This window comes from Branchiostoma floridae, chromosome 14 (assembly GCF_000003815.2).
Source record: "Branchiostoma floridae strain S238N-H82 chromosome 14, Bfl_VNyyK, whole genome shotgun sequence".
In the NCBI taxonomy this organism is placed as follows: domain Eukaryota; kingdom Metazoa; phylum Chordata; class Leptocardii; order Amphioxiformes; family Branchiostomatidae; genus Branchiostoma; species Branchiostoma floridae.
The window spans coordinates 15810344-15833778 of record NC_049992.1 but is presented as its reverse complement, the minus strand read 5'-3'; the positions used below and the strand labels follow the sequence as shown (position 1 = coordinate 15833778).

Below are 23435 nucleotides of genomic sequence, written 5' to 3'. Positions count from 1 at the left end.
GGAAAAAAAACAAGACTAGTACAAAGCAGGAAAAACAAATTATTTACAGTCTTATTCATTAGGGCTTTGCCAAGGAGCAAACAAGTCAGAAAAGCACAAAGCACTAGTAAAACCTTATTTGTTGGAGAAATTGTCGCAATTCTGAATGCATAAAGCTGCAGTTCACAATTTTATGAAGCCCAGTAAGAAAATTGCCTGTGACACGTTTACGGTTTACTGTAACAGTTATTAAGCCATGTTTTACAGCATGAGTGCTCAGCTGAACAAGAAGATACATTGTATATGATTGTCTTAAGCAACAATGAAAGACTTAAGTTTTCATTACATTATGAGTTTGTGTATTTGCTTCAGTACATGATCAAGATGTTGAAACAGATATTGCTACTAACTATCAGAAACTTTTTACAACAGACTGCTTTAAAAATTCTATTCAAGATGCCTTGGTAAACTAATGCAGCTAACAGAACAGAAAATGCCTTTCAACAAAGATGATACTTACATCGTACATACAGCACAGTGCGAACACTAGTTTCTCCAGCAGAGTTCCTGGCCTTGCAGAAGTACTCAGCCTCATCCTGCCTAATAGCAGCAGGGATGCTGGGGGCAAAACAGAAAATTCAATTCATTTCAAATTCAATGTTTGGTCTGAAATGCTGAAAAGCTTATTTCAGAAATTGCACTGTCCAAAGTCATGAATTCTATCCTAATTTCTGGCATTAAGTTTGTGATCACAGCATAATGTTTTCAAAATCTTCAGGATTGTTTGGAAAATAGTATATGAATAATTTGTTTGATAAATGACAACAGAATGTAATACTAGTAAATACAAAGCAAGTCTTAGAATGCTATAACGATGCAGGATACAACACTCTGATCTTGGAATAGCCGATGAAAAAGTTTTGGTTGTGCTGTCACAACTCAAGTTATCGAGTGTTTATGGTGATGTTTTCGAATACACACTGCAATAGACAAAAAAAAAACAAAGAAGGAACACCTGTCACAGTGACTATTCTGTATTCTACCTTAAACAACATTGTAGATTTTGTATCAGATTCCATTCTAACTGACAAACTAACCTGAAGACTCCATCCACAAACGATGACGTGGGGTTGAGGATGCCGCGGTGGCCGCCCGTCCATTCCACCTGCGGTGGCGGGAATCCTGACGAGATGCAGCGGAACTGCACGGGGTCACCGATGTTAACGGTCTGGAAGCGAGGCTCGATGCGAACCTCTGGTGGATTGACGTCACTCTGGGACAATGCTGGTCAGAAAACATTATGTCATCAATACATGCATAATTGTTCGCCTGGGCCTTGCTAAATAGATATACACCATACAGTACACAGACAGGACATTGCAGAAAAAGGAATGCAAAAGAAGTCAAAGAGCAAAGTAGACAGTTGTACAGAGAACGAAGGCAATATGCCATATGCACATTAATTGCACTTGAAATGGTTTTTGATACGACAATATTTGGTGGCTAAGAGAAAGGCAGTATAAGCTTTAACATGTGTGACGTAAAACTAGTTGTGCCGCATTGCAGTCAAAAGGGTGGAAAGCAGTTCAGCACTAAGCTGTGTTCTGTACAGTATGTGTTTTATCAGTTGTAAGGCTGACTATACTTCATTTCCATTTATTGCATTGCCGCTACATGTAACGTGACTTGCTTATTCTTAAAAATGCCTGTGTATATTATCATTAACAATATGTATAAAGCTCTGTTGCAGCTCTTGATAACACCTAGCTAGGTGTTTAAGAATATCCCATTTACAGGGTACACATTGCACATTACCACTGTCCACGTTCTGGACTCCAGAAGGAAGGTCCCCCTGAGAGAGTGGTTCCTCCCAACGAGCTGCACGCCATGCAGCAATGCAGTATCACAGCACAACGTAACGTGTCACACAGGCGGGTGGAACACACAAACACAAGACCAGGACAACACATGCATTTCAGTGGCCAGTGTAGCATACAACAACATACATCAGCAAACCTTGCCCCCCTCCCCACCCTTACGTGCAACATGCATTACATAAATGTACATGTAGTAAAATCAAAACAAGATGCATAAAATCAAATCAAACTTTGTTGAAGGCCCATAGAAGCAGATGTATCAAAATTTTGTAAGTCCCATTTTGTTACAACACATGTTCGTGGGTTTAGTAATTTTACACCACAAATTATACAAGACGTAAAACAGTTTAATCGGAATATGATTCTGTTGCTGTTAGATACTTTATTGATGTTCATGTCACAACAGCCAGGAAATATACATTTGTAGACTATACTGTAGTATACAGACATCTGCTACTACATGTACTATTTGCCACACATGGATATAACTGACACCCAACTATTATTTAGCATCAACAATGCACATGTACATGCAGTTTTCTTTGTAGCAACAACAAGGAACATATTATGCAACACACAAATCTCATACAAATGCAACATAAATGTGAGACAGTACACTTTGTGTATTACAGACACCATGCAGATATAAAACTAGTAATTATTTCTTTGATAGGAGTAAAAAATTTCAATACAAATTTGTTAAGAATCAAATATATCTAGATCATATAGTAGTACAGTCATAATTCTATGTAATATTTCAGCTTTTATATTCTGCCTCTTTGTGTTTACTTCTCACCATACAAGAGTTAGCAACTTTTGTGGGAAAATGAGGCAGTTTTGTATACCTGAGTTTATAGATCTACAGCAAGTTGATCTAGAGTCCACATTTACATGTGAGTCATTTATGAACAACAAGAACACAAATGGAACACGAGAAAAAGGAGAAAAGTCATAGATCAAGGAAGGGAAATTTGAACTGAACAAGAAGTTATTCCTAAAATTACTAAGGATAAAAACACAAACTCTTCACAAACATTAACTTCTTAAAATAAACTTTTATGTCATGCACACATAATTCAGCAACTACTAAGAAAATAGCATGACAACAACAATGCAACACAACAATAAACATAATACTGCACATGCATGGTCCCTTCATGCCATTCCTTCCACATGCAACATGCACTGCATTTCCCTCCACCTTTTGCCAAGGTGATATCATACTCGCAATGCTACAGTCTCAAACTGAAGTCCTCATGCAGGAGCCTGTTATACAAGAAAGAGGATTCTCGTGTGGCCAAGCCTCTCTTCTATCCCCACCACGTACCTTGGACGTACAACTGCGCAGAGTCTTGTGCAATACTGTACATGTTGGAGCCCGTGCACGTGTAGACGCCAGTGTGCTGCTGTTGGACGTTCGGAATGGTGAGGATTCCCATGAAGTCCGTGGCTTCTGCAGGCAGCCCACTGCCATCGTTCTTCGTCCACACCAGGGTGTATGTGACCTGGTACATCAACGAGGAGAAAAGTGTAAAGATGCTTTTGCAAATGAGTAGAAACTACATGTAGATAGTGACATGACTTGCTAAGACACAGTTGACAATGTTTCTCTTTAAGTTCTTTCAATGACAAATCAGTAACATTCAAGTATGCATCTCATTCATGTACAAGCAAGCTCATAGTTATACAATGTAACTTGAGGAAGTGAGGAATGCTAGGAACAGTCACAATGGCTACATACACACATACAGAAGGCTATACCGAGGGTATATCTTCATACCTGGCTGAAGGCAATACACTTGAACTGCACAGTTTGTCCTTGAGTGGCTTGTAGGGTCTTGGGCTCATCTACAATCACTCTGATGGGGACAGTTGGGGCTGCAAGAGGGAGAAGGAGATTACAAGTCACAGTTCATCATTACTGACTATAACATTAATGTTGTAACTAACATAGCCTGTGTTACACAATCTCTTATTATCTGGGGCTCATTGGGACCCTCTCTTCAGGGCCCTGTCCAGTAGAATGCCTGCTAACAGCATGATTTAGTAACTAACTGATGGTAACACTCTTTAATGCCAGTACCAGTACATGACTATAAAGATAGAAACAGTTTGATCCTGATGCATGCCCAGTCTAGTATCTGCTTCTATTACTTCTATTATAATAATACACCATGTGACTTACCAGTGACTGTCAGTTGGGCCTGAGCCTGTGCTGTTCCGTACAAGTTTGAGCCTCGACAGATGAAGTAACCGCTGTCGCCAGACTCCAAGTTACTGATGGTCAGTACTGAGTTCTCATTGGACAGCCTGTACCGCTGCGGGAGCGGGCGGCCGTCGCTGCGTCCCCAGCTAATCTGGAACGGCGGAGCGCCAGAGACGTCACAGCGGAATTGTGCGGAACGTCCAGCGGTCTCCGTGGCTTGTTGTGGGTAGATCTGGATGGAAGGCTGCTGAGGGGCGATGGGGCCTGGACCAGGGCCAACTAGATTATAAAAGAAACATAAAATTTAGTCATAAGAATTCTAACAGCACCATACCATATTGAACGTTCATGCAAAGCTCAAAACTAACTGATTAAAAAAACTAAGACTGTCACTTCTAAAATAGGACACATGCACATTGTTGAACATTTTCTCCTTTACAAAATGCACTGCACTGACATTTTCAAAGCAGGATGCTAATCATGCTTTTATAGTTCCACTTTTCCAGGCTTTCATGCCCAACTGCTCCCATCTCTATCTTTCCTAGTTTTCACAGCTTACACTGCAGAACTATACTTGGATGCTGCTTGTCATTTTCGTGCAGAAGAAAAGCCACACTAAGCAAAATTCTGCTCTGCCCCTATTCCCTCAGCTCAACAATGAATGAAGCACATCTAAAGGGTGGCAAAATGCAGTCAATCTACAGACTATCAAGCTTACAGTTGCCAACATACATGTACATATAGTTGATGAACATGAACACATAAATAGCCAGGGGAAAGGGGCAGGAAATATGCAGTAGGGCTAAAGGCTACTGTGGCATCTCCCACTATTCTTCTTAGTCTTACCCTCATCTGTCATCCTTTCAGGCACGTTTCCATATGTGGGATAACGGCCTGTTTTTGTTACACACACAGACACACAGAAGGAGACATCATTAACCAGGGTGGTAACAAGACCAGTGTACAGAGTGGGGGGGAGGGGGGTGAAGGATGTCCCCACAGAGTACACTGTGTCTTTTGATCTACACACAAGTCTTATATTATAGTTAAGCACCATCAAATCAATAACACTGATTCTATCTACATGAAATCTAAGAGGATCTTCCTAAATTCTTTCTGTCTACAGCAAACAATTCTCAAATCTTACTTTACATAATGCTTTCATAATAACTAATTTCTGAGCATCGCCCTATATATCTGCTTCAATAGACTTTTTCATTTCATAAACTCTTATTTTCTGTCTGAATAATTTTCTTGGTATTAACTAAGGTACTCTTCTTTGTTTAGGTGGTTGCATGAATCAATGATTTGAGTGTGTTTCCATCATGTGTTGTTAATAAAAAAATCAATTTTAATTCCACCTAAAAGCACATTCTGACAAAACTGTCTAGTCCTGATGATGTGAAGAAACAGCTGATGCAGCTTTGACATCAAATGTACAGAACTGCTCATAATATACAAATCACATGTTAATAACAAAACATTACACAAATAGAATGAAATGGTTGTTACCTACATGTATGTAGTACACAGATGTATGAATGGAAAAATTTGGTAACACCAATTCACCTTTATCCGCAGGGTAACCTATATCCGTTGTTCTTAAAACATAGTATTTTAGGGATATCATGTCAACGGGCGGTGGTTTCATATTGCGATATTTTCACAATATTGCAGTTTTAAACCACAGTCTGTCGACTTGCTATCCCTGAATCACCCGTTTAAAAAAACAGCAAATATAGGTTACTCTGCGGATAAAGGTGAACTAACGTTACATCACAACTGATTTGAAAGTCACAATAAACAACACATATGTTGAAAAACACATCAGTCATGTACATGTATAACGTTCCTGCATAACAGTCAACTTACTTGGGCCAGGGCCAGGGCCTACTTCAGGTCCAGGGCCAACCCCAGGTCCAGGGCCAACTCCAATGGGGGTGCACCTACCACCAGGAACTCTGGGGTTGCCGTTGTAGCCAGGTGAACACCTGAAGAAAGGGTGGCAACAAAATGACTTTTCTATTCCATTGCAAAAGAAAACGTAACTGACAATTTGACAACTTGAAAAAAAAATCTGTGATACTATGAGGTTAAGGGGCATTCCACTCCAGAAGGGAGTCTTGTTTTCCAATAGATAATGTGTCAATGAATACATAATCAGCCGAATTTTGTGGAATTCACCTTGGGATGAATTACGTGATGTGCGTTTCATAAAACAATAATGACACTCACTAAACCCATGCAGACCCTACCCATGCATTTCCTATACGCATAGACACTTTGTTTATCGTACATATTTTCGGAATAAATGAGGTACGCTAAGCACACCGAAAAGGCAAATTGCTCATAAGATAGCAAAGAAATACAAGAACAAGACGAGATTTCTTAGCGAACCTGAAATTAGTTTTGTAACCTTACCTAAAACTTTTGCATTGTATTCAACCATAGGATTAATTAAATTAGAGGGTACTTGGGGAGTTAAGTAGAAGACTGAATGTTTTTGATTCATGTGGAGCAACTGGGTACTTTATCGTATAATGTGAAGTACATGTAGTATGCAGTTATCACTTCCTAAAATCAATATCTATCGGAAAATAACACTCCCGTGTGGAGTGGAATGCCCCTTTAACCATTAGTACACATGTACTAAGCTTGGTCTATCATTGTCTGAAATTGCAGCTGACAATGAGAAGTAGAAACGGCAGCTGACTGTCACATGTACACAACTTACTCTCCACAGTCCCGTCCTGAATACCCAGGTGGGCAGGCATCACAGGTGGGTCTGCTGTCGGTATCCAAGAAACACGTGGGGGAGAACCTGGAAAATACAGACGTGTATTAAACAGAAGACAGATACAAAAAAATCCATCGACAACTTGAGATCTTTTTATCCATTGTTCTTTTCACTAAGGTGGCGACCATTGCTCAACCAAAACTCTTGCTATTAGTATCTTAAATGAATCTCATTGATGAAGAAGTGAAGATTACATAGTATACATTTTGCATGTTTTGTTGTCTTCTGAGTCATTCTTTTACATCATATATCATACTTAATTAACAAAGTTACAGGTCATATTAATCTAATGTTGGTCGCTCAACTTGTCTCAATCCTAAGTGGAAAGAAGGCCTTAGCAGCTCATAAAATTATCAAATATACAAATGATCAAGAAAATGTCTCCACTAGGTAGAAGCTTCAAGTTGGTAAAAATAACTATCAACTCTCCTCTACTTCACTCTTCTGATTTTCTTGAACCGGTAAACCCGGTACAATCTGTTAATTTTCAAATCGATCAACTTATTTTTTTCAGGTCTGTTTTTTTCTGAACCAGTCTCCACCTTGGCCAAGTTAATGGTGAACTTACTGGTTATTGACAGATGGCAGTGGGCAGGGACAGGGCCTACAGGCATCAGGCCTGCCACTAGACGGGTCCCCGAAGAAACCAGGAGCACACTGGTCACAGTATTCACCAATGGTGTTGTCTCTACAGCCCTGGAGATATATACATAAGAATCATGGATATCAGATTGTGGTGCGGCCTTGTGCATTGTGTAATTACTGGAGGAAATACAAATTTGATACTTCTTATGTTGTACTTGTTGTACACTTATGTTGACTTATGTTATTTGATTGTAATTTTATATACTATTAGACTCCAGGAAGAATAGATTTTATGATTATATTGTTAAGTCTAATGGACATCAAAATAAAACAAGCAAACAAACAATTGCAGGTAAATCTTGAAGTAGGATTTTACTTTTGCTGTTTTTCAGTCAGCTCTTGATGCAGAACCATCATGCTGGGAATAAATGTTTTGTAATTTTCCTGTACTACTAACAGAATTGTTTCAACAGCAAACTTCACATATCTCCTTTCCCCTCCAACTGCAAATGCCACTGCAAAAGTAGATGCATCTATGACAATAATCTTGTGTTTCTTATCTTACCTGACAGGCACCTGTCTCAGGGTCACATGTAGAGGCGTGGCCGTTACAGTCACAAGGTGCACACATGCCCAGGTACAGCCCCTCTCCGTTCCGGGTGAACCCAGGGGCACAGTCCTGTATTACAAGAATGTGGTTATATGATTAATATCAATGTAAATAATTCTTCTCACTTGGAGACACATGTACACTTAGTAAAAAGTTTGTATTTTTCTACTTCAACTACCTGAACAAGGTGACTCTTCCTTAAGGGCACTTGATGCAAAACCTTACTGGTTGATCAACTTGTCTCCATCCAGTGGAAAGGAGGCCAAGATCATAACAAATGGATGCCTCAAAAAATTATATACAAGTGCTACTATTGTGTTAAACGTTGAGATCAGCCTCCATTCTAGAAGTCACAACTTGCACAAAGTCAACAGATTATTTGTTGTATATATCTTACAAATGATGTTTGTTTGCTGGTAAAACAGCTTGTAAACCACTTTTGGGTTACAATAACTGGATTGTGATGGCAGATGTCAGTTCACCTTAGTCTTGAAATGTTTTAAGGTAACACATCAGGTAACCTGTACCATAAAGGTATAGTTCTAGGAAAGAAGTTTTCAGCATAGAACTTGAATATTGTAAAGCTCTGTGATCACCTGACAGGAGAGCCCCATGTAGCCAGGTGGGCACCTGCACTCCTCCACCTCCACTGCCAGCAGCTGTCCGGTGTTCTGGGGCACGGCGATGTCCATGCTCACGTCCCTGATGGACGACTGCTGCATCTCGCTGTTGTACGAGGCACGGATCAGGATGTTCTCCACGTCCGCCAGCGCCATCAGGATCTGCTCTCTCGTGGCTGGAACCCCGTCAGCTCGCTGCCAGTATTCCTGCAGAGGAGAGAGAAGTCAAGTTGTACAGGGCTAGACATTCATTCTGGAGCACCTTGTGCACCTATGCTAAAAATCTTTAAAATCTAGGTGTACAGAACAAATTTTGGCCTAAGATAAAAACTGCAAAATGTTAGCAAAACTTCATTACAAACCTTACTGCCTTTCTTTACAGCATGAATTTGAAATATAGGTAACTAACTTAAAGCTAATTTTCAACAAGCAATACAACATTTCTTTTGACATAAATATCAAGAATATGCACATAGTATTTCGGACCATGATTGTCACTCACACTCACTCACAATTGTTAATCGTAGCTTCTTTTTCAGGTTAATGGAGCATTTTGGTTTATGAATTTGTATCAGTCAACAGTATAAAGACTTAACCTAACACACAATCTCAACAGACAATATCAACTCCTTTACAACACAGCAGTTTTGTAGATATACTAGTGAAGTTTAAAAAAAGTGCACTGTAGTGCATGTACAGATCTAAAAACATTTATATAACAGATGTATCTGCATATACATGTATGTCTCAAAGTCTCAAAAGTCTATACATGGATGGTAAGTCCTCCGGCTCCTTACCTCTCTAAAGATAACTTCAAACGTCCTGGATTCCCTGGGAGTCAGTTGTTGGTTGTGTCTGTACATCAGCATGATCTCATTACCCTAGAGAAGAACAAAATCAATTTTCACAAAACAATGGAACAACCTTTCTTTTAAGCACAGCAACACTTGTATTACACACATATTTGCCTTTGTGTGTACTGAAGACTGGTTCACTCACATAGTATTATGCAGTGATGTGTCTAGTGAAGTGGCTAGGTTATAGAACTCGTGATCCGAAGGTTACAGGTTCAATTCCTGTTATTTCTGACAAGATGTTGTGTCCTTGGGAAAGGCACATTACACAACTAAACACACAACTCTCCTCCACCCAGGTGTAAAAATAGGTTCCTGACTTTGATTGTTGTGGTAAAATGTGGTGGAAGGAGAGAGGATAGCTCTGCCCTCAAACTCCGTGCCCTTGACACAGCAGATCAATAACACACTGCCTTACTGCCATAAAATGGCAAGACTTCAACTTTTTATTGTAAAAGGTTAATTTGGAGAAACTTGTTTTACGTGTTTACAAGAGTCACAGATTGAACAATTATTCTATTGACTTAGACTTTTACCATTAAGTTTATACAGTTAAATCAAATGTACATGGCATTGTACTTACAATGAGTTCTACATCAACCAGTCCCACCAAGGGCCTGCCAGTTGGAGTGGGGACATGTGACACACTGTACACCAGCCTTCCTCCATAGGCTGTCACCTGTGGGCAGAATACAACACAGTTTTGTGTTACTTATTGTACCTGGAACATACTAGTAGCAAGTAACGGATAGAAGTAAAAGAAGAGCACAAGATAAAAATGAAATGCGATGGCTGCAACATTCTGTAGGTGCCAACCTGCATCATAAACCCTAATTTCCTTTCCTTTCTGCCTAACTCTGTAACCAAAATATATTCAGGCCTAAAAGGCTGCCAATGCTATAGGAGAAGATGTCAAGGACTGAGCACCAGGTTTCAAACTGAAACAGTACTTGTTGACTCTGGGTTCGCATGCCTAGCAGGCCCCAAATTTGCCACTCGTCAATGGCAATTAACAACTATTTCCTCAATCAACTTTAGGTGAAAATGAATACCTGGTTCCTTCTACGGAAGTCCTCTCAGATGGGACAAAGCTGGAGGTTCCAAGTTGAGGAGAGATACATTGAGTATGTCAAAATGCTATTTCACCTTTATCCGTGGGGTAACCTATATCCGTTGCTTTTACATACTTTTACATATTTCAGGATGTCAAGTTGACAGATGGTGGTTTCAAACTGCAGTAGTTTGAAAGAATTGTAATTAGAAGCCACCGTCCGCACTTGATATCCATAAACACCCCCTATTCAAAAGCAATAGATATAGGTTACCCCATGGATATAGGTGAACTAGCGTTATAGACTTCCTGCACAAACCACCTGTTATGAGAAACAAACAAACCTTATTGCCCCGGAAAGAAGAGGGCAGCTGCCAGAAGTACGGGTCGCTGTCCAGCTGGCTGAAGCCCTGGTACTGCAGGTCACGGGAGGAGGGGTTGACTCGGAAACCTGTGGTGACACGTCGTGTCATGGCCATGTTCACCAGAGCAAACTCCTGGAAGTTTCCTTGCTGCAAGAACGTCGCCTCCACCTTTGAAACAAATAAGGCAGTACTTGAGTGACAGGGACATTTCTCTGAACCTCTAGAGTGACTGAGGCATTTGTCTGAACCTGAAGATTGTTTCTACGTATTGAACCAACATGTTTTTCTATCTATATGATGTTAAAATGCAAAGGAATTTACTTTTAATGATAAGGGTATATCAAAATGTCAAATGGAAAGAGGTATATTTGATTCATTGCATCCATAAGCAGAGCACTCTCTGGCTTTAAGTTCTCTTCCTGTCCCTGTCATCATTTGGAAAGCTTAATGTATATCATTAATTTTCATTGTTACATCTGTTATGTTTAGTTTATTCTAAAGTACATTTTGATCAACTTCAGGTAATGAAGTTCTTAAACGGAAGGGGTAAAAGCTTGTCCATCCCAACAAGCAAATTTCTGTCCTGGGACAGAGGGATGGGTCCTGTCATTAAGACACAAACACTACTGTAAACAATTTACAATGTATGTATAAAATGGTGCAAATTAAAGACAACAGCTGCCATACCTGATCCCTGAAGTAGGGGGAGCTGTTGCACTGATCAGTGACCCCCATACAGAAGCACTCCATGCAGCCGTCAGGGTTCCGCGGGTTCAGGAAGAAGTAGCCAGGAAGACACTGGTCACATCGCAGCCCAGTCAATCCATCCTAAGAAGAATATCAAGATACAGTCAACCCTCTACAAGTGACAACCTCTACATAAGAACCACCTGGCTAGCCTCTACCAGGCTCCGTGGATCGGTAGAATCATTATCCTCACCACGAAGCCTGTGCGGGGTCGCTAAGAACAAACGACAGAGAATTAATCCCGCCGTTATTTGTACAAAGGAAGTAGCTCAGCGCTGGAGATAATTTAAGTCATAAATTGGCCAGCGCCCAGTGGGAAACAGCTCGGTTTGGGACAAGGTCAAACTGGGATCGACAACAAAACGCGGCAAAATGATGTTTTGGACGCCGTTTTTTTGCTAAAATATAAATGCTTTTGAAACAATGTAGGCTAGAGTGAGGTTAATTTTGCGATGAAATGTAACATGATAACAGTTTACGCTATAGGTAAATTCTTGTGCGGTCAATCTGCAGCAATCGGTCGCGAAAAGAGATTGCATTTTTTCCCTGTTGAGTGTGGCCAAGCTGTACCTTTTTGGTGAAGTTTGGAGGCAAAAAGGACTCATTTTGGGATGCAATGGCCGACCCGAGGGCTTATGACGATAACCGTGAGAAGTCCCGGCCGCTGCAGTCAAGACCCGTCACGGAGTCGGAAAGCAATAAACCACTTCGCACCTATTAGATAGCGATTAGTGGACTTCAAAGAACATAGCGACCCCGCACAGTCTTCGTGGTGAGGAAACGTACTCTTCTGGCCGGCTAACTTCCCTAGCGTACTATAGATTCTATTTGTCCAATTTCTACAATTAGACCACCGATCCACGAAGCCTGGTAGAGTCTACCACCTGGCCACTGTTTTTTGGCATGTCTTGGATATTTTTTCCATTGACACAAACATAAAGAATTCTGGTACAGTGACCCCCTATCCATATACATAGACCAGATTTTACTGGTCCCCTGATTGAGGGGTCTTCTTGGCAAAATTAACTGTAACAATTTGCTGACTACCTGTAACTGTATGTAGGGCAAAGTCTGTGAAGGAGGCTAAACTGTATGTCTTTTCTAGGACTGTAGCCTGGAAAAAAAAACATTACTCTAATAACAAACACTGTCAGGACATACAAAAGGACAAACCTACCTTGCAGTTACACTGTCCATTGGCATCGCAGTCAGCTGAGAAGCTGCCAGCATCATTACATTGACAGTTGTTCTCTGTGCAAAAAGCATATTTGGATGAGAACCCTGAAAACATGGTACACTTCTACACCAGGAATGTCCTCGTCTTTGGTGGCCAACTGTCCTTGGGCAGAACCTCCAAATGTTTTTCTTAGGTTCAGGAAAATCAAAGAATCATTATTTTCATGTCCAAGTTCAGATCCATTAAACTCTAATGTTCTTCCTATCCTAAAGAACAGGTTGTGGGAACATTCCTGGTCCAAAGTACAGCAAGTCAGTGCAGTTTTAAAGTGCTTGTGATGCTAGTACAATCTGAGGTGAAGCGTGAGAGCAAAATTGGCAATTGTGACACTGAATCATGTAGCATACATCTATAAAATGTATAAGCTTCATAATCCTTACAGGATCCTTACTTACTTCTCATTACAGCATGTCTTAAACACTACGTACACATACATGTTTATCCTTCACCCTGTATAGCGTTCTAATCTACAGCCTGAAATGAAAATGGAGACCAAAAAAAAAATGAAACTAAAAATCACCATGTAAACATATAGCAAAGACGATACCCTGTACAACTGGGGCAAGTGGGCGCAATGGAGGTAATGTCATATGGGCATACTATTCGTAACTTGGCTCCAACATCTCATACACTTTTTGGCAGAAGACAGAAAAGTGAAACCTTAGAACCAAGTGAAAGAATGAGTATTGCCCAGACAGGACAGAAGACAGACAACAGTCCATGTCATGAGCATGTGTGAGGCAGCGGCAGCAGGCTGCACACAGACACAGCAGCGGCATTATGGGAAAGCGTGCTCACCGCCGTCGAACTTGTTCCAAGGAACCTTGATGACATTTCCCTGTCCGTTACCGCCTGGGATATTTCATACATCAAACAGTACACAGACACGGGTTATTAACCTTGTTCGGTCAGGCACTGATTGCACAGGACTACTACTGGTCCTGACAATAAGGCTAAAAGGTTAGTAACAAGTCAGCCAACAAATAAAAATCTCTCTATGCAAAGGAGAACATTTGGAGGGTAGGTCAAACCATAATGTTTTAGTTACAGGGGTTTACTAATAAGGAAGTATATCTGTCATTAAGAGCAACAGTATCTACAATTATAGAAATTAGAGAAATAGTTGCTTGTCAGCTAGGGGAATGAGGTTTTACATACATTTTTAGTCTGTATCTAATATCTGTCAAAAGAGAGTTGAAAGAGTTTATTTTTACTAGGTAGGAAACTTGACATTTTTACGTTGTTAAGAACAACATCCCTAGTACCTAGTCATCATCAAAATAAAGGTCTGACATAAGGGATGCAGAAGGGTAAGAAGACAAGACAAACACAACTGTCCTGGTTTCAGTTCCATCAGTAACATGTCATTCTGTTTTTCTAGAAAGGAGCAAACATGGAAGTCGTAACGAAATTCCTTCCTTGTACAGACTGTACATGAAGTAGTGGTTGCTTAACATTTGTGTCCCTAGGCCTCTATTGTAATGAAATTCTCACCCTCCCCCCAAACAATTCTTGCCTAGAGTGATCAGCTCTGTGAGGTACCAAAATGCGTGTATGTCCGTACCTTGTACAGGTCTGCAGGAGTCCCCTGGGATGCTGGGATTGCCTGTGTATCCTGAGTCACATCTGTCAAAAGGGGATAGGAGTACAGTTACTGACCTGCAAGCATTTCACATTGACCAAAGTTCACCTGAAAACCTTTTCTCCAACAATCCACTAAAGCATACATTGTTTGTATCCACACTAAATATTGTAAATGCAGAAACTTTTGCAGTGGTTTTATATTCACGGTTTTCATGGCCACTGAACCACGAACTTATAACCACCACGAATATTCATAATACAGTATGCGACTACAGTACAGTACAGTACTGTAAATACGTTTGCAGGATGGCCACCGCAAACACTCCATTATCCCACTGCCGCAAAATTAAATCCCTGCGAACTTAAATGCATTTACAGTAATATATAGTAACATCAATAAGAATGCTGACTGTAGCTCACCTTTCACACCTCCTGCCAGTGTAGCCAGGTGGGCAGGCATCACAGGTGGGCTGTCTATCAATATCCAGGAAACAGGTGGGAGAGAACCTGCAAGAGAAATGACAACAAAACATAAACAACTCTATATTCAAGCTTTTCATTTTCCTAAACTTAACCTTTCAGTCATAAAACAGTGTACAACACTTAACCTGTTGCTATGCAGAGTCATGTTTTTACATGAAATGATTCTACTGAGGGTCATATTTATTGATTTATTTTATTTATTTATTTACATTAACTTGCACTGTTGCTATATGGGATCATATTAATAACTTGCACTGTTGCTTATCATTTTGCATATCCTTTGTACAAGAAACCATTCTACCACCAATATACAAAATGCATCTCTGATAGTCTTGCGGAAAATCATCTGCTTTATCTGATTTGAATTTTCACTGTACAGAGAAACTATGAAAGAATGAGAAGCTCACTGGTTGGATGGGATAGACAGAGGGCATGGACACTCCAGGCAGTCGTCTGCATTGCCCCTGGTGGGGTCGCCATAGAAACCAGGGCGACAACGGTCACAGTTCGGTCCCTCTGTGTTGTGCTGACAATTCTGTAGGAATTCATGACACATAAACAATGTTAAGTAGACATTCAGATAAACAATATGAAAAGGCAATTAAATCTCCACAACTGGATAAAGTTTACTTGCGTATTAGACATCCATCACTTTTCTTCAGCGTCACTAGAATGAACTGGCAGAACAAATCAATACTTGTACATCTAACTGCAAAAATAGAGTTGAACTTGTCCTCGTAAGGATTGTATGCAGGATTGTAAACAGTGTTTCACTTTCAAGTGCTGGACGTCTAACAGAGAAAAGTCCTATTAGCAAAAGGCAAACTTTAGTTCTGAAAACAGAATTGTCCAAATGTTGGCCTCTACCTGACACACTCCTTGGTCATCACAGCCATAGGCATGGTTGTTGCAGCTGCAGTCTTGACCGGGGCCAGTTTGATCTGTACCACCTGTTCCACCTGTCCCAGCATCCCCTCCTGGTACACACATACCCAGGTACAACCCCTCGCCATTCCTGCCATAGCCTGGTGCACACTCCTGCAGAAATAATAATGATGTTTCAGCATTTTCATAGAACACAATCCTTAGAGGCTTAAAACTTCCTTTCATATACATGACTTGGCTTTATTTAGAGCTACAATTAGCTTGACATTTCTTCCAGAGGTATATACATTAAGTACAATGATACATCAAATATGAGATCAATTGATGTAACAGAACAATGACAAATGTCAAATTGTAAATTGTTTCATCTGCATTGGTCAACTTCTCTTATTAAATATACAAATTTATTTGCAAGTTCATGCCTGGAAACTAATAAGTGCAGGTACATGGTAGAAACATAGGGAACATACAGTGAGCAGGGGTATTGTGAGGCTACTCAAATACTAGTGCTGGCTATTTCTACACAGGTTGGGTTTGACTTCTTTTACTTGTGTACATTGAAATTTCTGTCTCACAAACCAACCAGTACTGATCTAAATTTTTGTACATTTTTTCATCACCTTGTCCAAATTGTACAATTATGTCTACATCAATGACTTTGACAAATTTATGAAAAATAGCAGGAACATATTGAACCACCCACCTCACAGGACAGTCCGGCATACCCAGGTGGACACACACACTGTTCCACATGCAGTGCTGGGCCCTGGCCAGTTGCCCTGTCCTCTGCTATGTCCAGGGACACATCAGAAATGCTGCAGTGAAATGTTGGGAAACAAAGTCAGCTTAGTCAAGATAATTACTTAATTCTGATCAACACAGCAATCAGATTCTTCATACATTTCCTACTAATACCTACATGTGTAACTTATGCATATCAAATATCAAAGGAAGGGAATCATAAAAGGTACAGTGAAAAGCATGAATTTCATGAAACTGAACTGTCACCTTGATTCCATCATGGCGGTTGCATACGTAGCTCGGATCATCAGTGCATCCACATTTGCCAGTGCCATCAACATGTGCTCCCTGGTGGCAGGCTCACCGTCCAGTCTTCTCCAGTATTGCTGTATTCATTAGAACAAAAAATTCAGTCAAGTTTCTATGCAACAAAGAAAATACTCTTTGGTTTCAACAGGATAAAAATGGTGCCTAATCGTGTCCATCCCAAGTCTATATTATCCAAAGTTACCATTTCTCTTCCCTTGTCTTTACTCACAAAGATTTGATTGCAGGTAGCATAGACTGGCTGCAGGCCCAAATGATGCAAAGTTGCAAACCCATGGTACCATATTGAACACGTGGCTAGACTACCTGACACGAAATTAAGAGGTCACAAGTTTGATTCCTGGCCTTCCTGGACAGAGGAAGGGCACTTAACTTTCCTCACTCCACCCTGACATAAAAAAAGGAAGCTGGAAAAGGCAGTGGAAAGAAAGGGATGGGCTTTAACTTCCAATACAGTGCCCTAGACTCAAACAATAAACCACTGCCCTTATGTCCTCAAAAAGGCCATGGGACTACTTTCATCATTTTTCTACATTTAAACATTCCTGTCGTTGAAACTTTTCAACACCAATAGATTCGTACCTCCTGGAAAGTGATGATGAAGGGCCGTGGGATGTTGGCGACAGCCTGTTGCTCGTGCCTGAAGGTCAGCAGGATAGAGTTTCCAGAAAGCTGGGCGTCAAAGTCCACCACAGGTGCTGCACCTGGGGCCGGCTGGTAGCTCAGGGTGTACCTGAGGACACCTCCATAGGAGGTCAGCTGTGGGAGGGGGGCAAACAAGGTCATTGAGGATGACTTAAAGTGTCTACACTGCTTCCACATGTAAAACATAGTAAGTCACATGTAATTTGACTGAAAAGCCAAACAATATGCTTCATTAAAGTTCACAACAGACATCATGAATATATGAATTGGAACAGCATACATATAGGATAATCATCTTATTTAAGAGACATAATAATGGAGGAATCAAGGCATGGAGAAAATGGAACACTGTGTCAAGTGAAATGTTGAAATGAAACCTTCCAGCAGAAAGTTCAAGAAAAGTGAAAAGGGATCAAGTTTTCAGGCTTAAGACTTACCATCTACTTCAATCAGGAGTAAAGATGGGAAAATTGGAGATGGGAGAAATGGGAAGACACACAGAAAACATATAGCATGAGAAAGGAACTAATGTTGCCATAGTGATGACCCAGGTCATCATACAACAACAAAAAATCAGCCACATGAGTGATAAGAAACCAATCTGTCATGCAGTAAGAACAAATCTTCACTTTGTGAACAAAACAGGTCTAGAAGATGAAATGCAGCATAAATACATGCATATAGTCAAATTAATGATTATGTCTGTACCATATGCATGAAAGGAAAGCAATACAGTAATTTAATGAACATAGTGCAATGTAGTAGCTCTCATCCTCATCATATGGTATACAAAGAAACTGAAGTGATTTTCTCACTGGGAAGTAGATACAAGTACATTTTGTTTTTCAATATAGGAATAGTGGAGAGAGTAAAAAATTGAACTAAATGAAGAACATATACATGTACAAAATTTCACCTTGTTGCCAAGGAAGCTTTCAGGCAGCAGCCAATAGTAGACGTCCTGTGGGAGTTGTTGGAACTGCCGGTACACCAGACTCCGTGTGACCGGGTTGACCGTCAGGCCCTGGTCTACAATCCTCGTCTGGTCTTTGTTCATCAGCTGGAAGTCTTGGGTGGAAGCTGTCTCAAATTTGGCTCTGACCTAGAAAAGCACGGATTTCAGACTAAATATAAGGCTACAATTGTAATATTTTCTTACGCTTGATCCCTTAGAAAGGATACAACATATATGTAGCTATAGAACAAAAATATGGCAATAAGGTAATATCATACTTCCCAACTACAGGGATTGTCACCAAACAAAATCTATGCAAAGAAAACAAAGTAATACAGTAAAACAGTAATATAGATGATTCTGCAGTACCTGGAAACGTCCCCAGGAGGTGCTGGTGCACTGCTGGCCAACTCCCATGCAGAAGCACCTGATGCAGCCGCCTGAGTTGGTATCTGACAGGTGGAAGGTGTTGGGCTTACACACATCACACTCAGGTCCCTGGACATTCTCCTGCAAAAAGTAACTCATATTTAAAACAAGACCTCAGCAGGTCTAGGACACAAATACAAACACCAGAAGGTCTACTCCAAGTATAGCAGCTTGGAGACCAAAACTTCACCTTGACCTTCCTCTTCCCAAGACCTATCCACAATATCATCACGATTCATCCAGCTGTTCCTATGTTTTACTGACCACAAAGTAGACAAACACACAGACAGACACACCCCAATAACATCTCCATTTTTCATGAGGTAATAAGGGATTGGAGGCATCTCTCTATTTTCATGGCTACTTTGTCCCCCCGCTGACCTGGAGGTCAAGGGACTAATTAGTAGGTTGGTAGTAATATGGGATTTAAGATATTTCAGTCAAAAATTAGGATTTTCCTGTCAAAAACAGTTTGGGTGGTTACTCTTGCCTTATTGTAAGTGTAATGAAACTTGTTTTGTGTTTCTTGCCAAGAGTAAATCACTACTAAACAAGCTACATCATAGATAACCCACCCTGCACTGGCATTGTCCGTCCAGTGGGTCAGGCCTGATGCTTCCTCTGGCATCACAGCGGTCAACAACAGGGGTGATTGGCCCCACTACATTATCTGTGGAAGAACAGAAAATGCAACGCATTCAGATGGAGCTACGCAGATTTACTGAGCAGTAGGCCACAACATGCAGACCAGAGTACATCTAACAACATCACTAACAACATCTAACAACATCATCTGTTTTCATTACACTTCTAAAGAACAATATATTGAATCCACTGAAAAGAATATGAATTGATGACATTCAGCACCAAGGACAGACCTTGCACATGGTAGTTACAGTACTTATTGCTTGTCATTGTCAATGCCTCAGTAACATTCTCTAAAGCCTTAAAATCCCCTTACCTCTCTTGCAATAGTCTCCTGGGATGGTGGGGTTCCCAATGTACCCAGGTGAACACCTGTGAGGAAAAAATGTTTTGTGAAAAGAAAAACACACTAAATGAGAAGAGTAGACGGACCTGGTGTGCTTGGCTGAAAGCAAAGTAAAGCACTACAAACTGTACTACCATGTAGCTTCTTTAAAAATTTGCCATTTGGGATTTTCTGGGGTCATCCAGAATCATTTCACCAAAACGAAGCTAGCCAGGCATGATTGCATTATACTGTTGTATAGTCAGGCCATCTTCTGTGGTAATTTTGCCTCTCAAACTTGCAATACTGCAGAATGTGTAACTGACTATGTATACGGCAGTCTCTGGTTGTAAGGAGTATAGTAAAAACTGGGTATAAACATGTTATTGTCAACTTTGTATGAAACAAAAAAATCCAGTGAACACTGAAGCCACTGAAATGGCTTTTCACATACCTTTCACACCTCCTGCCAGTGTAGCCAGGTGGACAGGCGTCACAGGTGGGCTGGCCGTCCGAGTCCAAGAAACAGGTGGGCGAGAATCTGTCACAGAATATTTAAAAAACTTTAACTTCTGATAGTCTTCATTAGTGTTAGATAAACAGTCACTGTCATAATATATTAGAATGCAATGTTTTAATATACATTGTGACAATTATGTAGTACACTGTTGATGACCTCAAAATACATTATAATTGCAGTCTGTTGGAAGGTATGTAAATTAATCAGTGCTGACGCAACACCGTTCGTGTAGATCTTCGCCCAAAGAAAGACCGAAGCATAAGAACATCTCATTCAATTAAGAGTCTGACAAATGAGTAGGCATACACTTAAAACCTTGCACAGAAGAGTGTACCTGACACAAGCTTCCTCCTTGGTAGCATAGAAATAAGCATGATACAGTAAAGGTAAGATGGTATTCGCATACTACATTTATCTTTTCTTATAGGCTAATTCACAGATTTTACATGTCATAACTTACATGATAATCATTTATATGTATGTACGAATAAGACTGACAAAATGGCAGCTAAGAAAGAGGGTAACTAGGTGATATTAAGTGGCAGTGTAACTGTGGGCCATTATACATGTCACTTTTAAGATGGATTTCTTCCTTAGTGGTTGTTGCATTGTAATACCAACATAGCAAAACACAATAACTGTTACTGACTAATACTACTGGTAGTAGCATAAAGAAACTACTTTTCCTACAAGTAAGCTTTCTAAACTGATCTACTCTGAAACTGCATTTGATGTCTAACTAGATGTGCCTACAGTATGTAGGTACCTTGTGTAGTATATGATATCGTTGTCCTCATCAAAAAGGCTTTCATAATCAAACAACAGCCATTCCTGAACCCTAACAACACAACAGGGTTGCCATGTTGTCTTCCAGGGGTAAAAGGTATGAAAGACAAAAGGGCAACCCTTTCATCAAACCAAACAAACAAAAGGTACAATAACAGAAAAGTAAGCATCTCAACATTAAATTGTAGCTTCTATTACTTTTTACTTTTTTTTTCAAATCTGCAACAGATATGTAGCAATTGAAACCCCAATTGTCCAAAGTCAAAAAAAGATTTTCTGTTGAGGCACAAGAGGCTTTGCATTGTCTTAATTTCTTTTAGCCAAGAATAAGTATACAAAATACCAACTACAAATGAGGATCAAAACTGAACGAATAATTAAATTCTTTGACATCTTTCTGGTGGTAAAAGTATATAAACAGCTAGATATAAAATAGACTTCTTTCATCATTATATGTACAACATCATGATATTAAAGGGTACATCCAAGTACTCTAGCCAGTCTGAAATCTTTTCCTTCCCCTTGATTTTGAATGGAAATCTTGTCAAAGGCGATCCAAGGGGGGTCTAAAGGGGCAAATTTTGCTGGTAGGATCAGCTTGGTTCAATTAGAACTTTTACATGCCGATTTTTGTCCGTCTAGAATGGGCAAAATTCCGTCAAAGAACGGAAGGATAGACGCTGGCTAGAACCCTGGTACATCCAAAACTTTGCTTAGCAAAAGAAGGAGTCTGTCAACAAGAGATTGTAGCGTTAACTCACTGGTTGGATGGTGTGGACAGAGGACAGGGGCAGGGCTGACAGGCATCAGGGAAGCCACTCAGCGGGTCACCATAGTAACCAGCCTTGCACTGCTCACAGTTGGGTCCATCGGTGTTGTGCTGACAATTCTGTGGGAACAAGAGATCTCGTTAATGAATCAGGTAATAAAACAATGCTGAAACAATGTTAGTGCAGTATCTACCTATCCAGTGGTAATAAAACACTGCTTAGATTGCATTGACAGCTAAAAAAGAAGTTAGAATGAATCCTATCAATGTAAAAACTAACTCTTAGCATAATTATATAAGCTTGTGTACATGTGGACCAGTGTTATGTTTGTGTGAGAGAAAGAAGTTGTAAACCATACCCTGCACTCTCCTGTCAGCTGATCACAGTCTGAAGAGTGCCCATTACAGTTACAGGCACCAGATCCACCCACAGGCACACAGGAGCCCAGGAAGCGCCCACTGTTCTGTCTGATGTAGCCAGTGTCACAACGCTGCAGGATACAAGGAGATGTTAGAACAACCGGTCATGTTTCCTTGTACAAATCTTCAACTGTAAGTCTGTTACAGTAACATTGACATACAAGAATCCCACATTATACACACTTCTGGAGTTAGCAAAGCTTTTCTTCTGACTGAATCCTAATCACACTATTCAAAAACAAATGTTGTGCTTTAATTGGTGATGATTGCTGTTGCTTTAACTTCTATTGTCATGATGACATGCCTGGTTCACCATTCACACAAGAACAAAAGGTTGTAGTGTGACAGTCCTATTGTTATTAAAAAGAAGATGTACAGTGCTAATAACATTGACTATACAGGTTTTGTTCTGTAGTCATGAAGTCATGAGAAGTATGGTACGCGACATTCAAATTCTATACTTCTACAAAGAAATTTCAATGACATGTCCCTTCAGCAAGCCCTCTCACCTCACAGGACAGCCCAGTATAGCCAGCAGGACAGCTGCACTGCTCCACCATGACAGCACGTGACTGCCCCGTGTTCTCTTCCACAGCTGTGTCCATCTCGATTCCCTGGATGCTGTAGAGATGATAATCATTCACGATGTGATGCTTTGAAAGTTGTAAATATCAGTGGTAATTTTTGACACATTTGCTAACTTGGTGATACTTTTGGTGATATTTTTGGCATGAATGACCCTCCCACAACTCCAGACGTGTCAACCCAGAATTGAAATTTCTAATACTTTGTTTTCCCTAGAACTATAATGAAGAGTGGAACTCATTGCTAGCAAGTACAGTAGGAGCATCTTACAGTAGGTGTTACAGGTCATTCTGTATATTATAGCCTGTTGCTCCCAGGCTACGTGCCTGCAAAGCTGGTGCACTACGCCGAAGGGCATTTATGCTCTTTGGCTATATAGGGACAGATACAGAAATGAATGTAATTCAT

General features: G+C 40.3%; 1 protein-coding gene across 24 annotated transcripts in view; it reads right to left on the bottom strand.

Moving 5' to 3' along the window:
• Positions 1–23435, bottom strand: part of LOC118431007 (basement membrane-specific heparan sulfate proteoglycan core protein-like) — a 117353-nt gene that overhangs the window by 27959 nt on the left and 65959 nt on the right. For 19 of the 24 annotated variants that reach the window (XM_035842056.1, XM_035842063.1, XM_035842059.1 and 16 more), the window contains 33 exons: positions 22952–23063; positions 22382–22513; positions 22015–22142; positions 21234–21305; positions 20402–20488; positions 19939–19994; positions 19553–19647; positions 18918–19058; positions 18510–18695; positions 18031–18033; positions 17531–17707; positions 16889–17007; positions 16584–16695; positions 15863–16033; positions 15403–15530; positions 14933–15019; positions 14493–14554; positions 12869–12942; positions 11632–11772; positions 10924–11112; positions 10112–10207; positions 9472–9555; positions 8651–8881; positions 8010–8123; positions 7428–7555; positions 6797–6883; positions 5935–6053; positions 4909–4956; positions 4042–4341; positions 3637–3734; positions 3184–3361; positions 1077–1263; positions 500–597 (listed from right to left, as the gene is read on the bottom strand). In XM_035842056.1, the coding sequence (XP_035697949.1) occupies positions 500–597; positions 1077–1263; positions 3184–3361; positions 3637–3734; positions 4042–4341; positions 4909–4956; positions 5935–6053; positions 6797–6883; positions 7428–7555; positions 8010–8123; positions 8651–8881; positions 9472–9555; positions 10112–10207; positions 10924–11112; positions 11632–11772; positions 12869–12942; positions 14493–14554; positions 14933–15019; positions 15403–15530; positions 15863–16033; positions 16584–16695; positions 16889–17007; positions 17531–17707; positions 18031–18033; positions 18510–18695; positions 18918–19058; positions 19553–19647; positions 19939–19994; positions 20402–20488; positions 21234–21305; positions 22015–22142; positions 22382–22513; positions 22952–23063 (4040 nt within the window). The remainder of the gene's footprint in view (positions 1–499; positions 598–1076; positions 1264–3183; positions 3362–3636; positions 3735–4041; positions 4342–4908; positions 4957–5934; positions 6054–6796; positions 6884–7427; positions 7556–8009; positions 8124–8650; positions 8882–9471; positions 9556–10111; positions 10208–10923; positions 11113–11631; positions 11773–12868; positions 12943–14492; positions 14555–14932; positions 15020–15402; positions 15531–15862; positions 16034–16583; positions 16696–16888; positions 17008–17530; positions 17708–18030; positions 18034–18509; positions 18696–18917; positions 19059–19552; positions 19648–19938; positions 19995–20401; positions 20489–21233; positions 21306–22014; positions 22143–22381; positions 22514–22951; positions 23064–23435) is intronic. The other 5 variants (XM_035842057.1, XM_035842080.1, XM_035842061.1 and 2 more) reach the window with 4 other exon arrangements.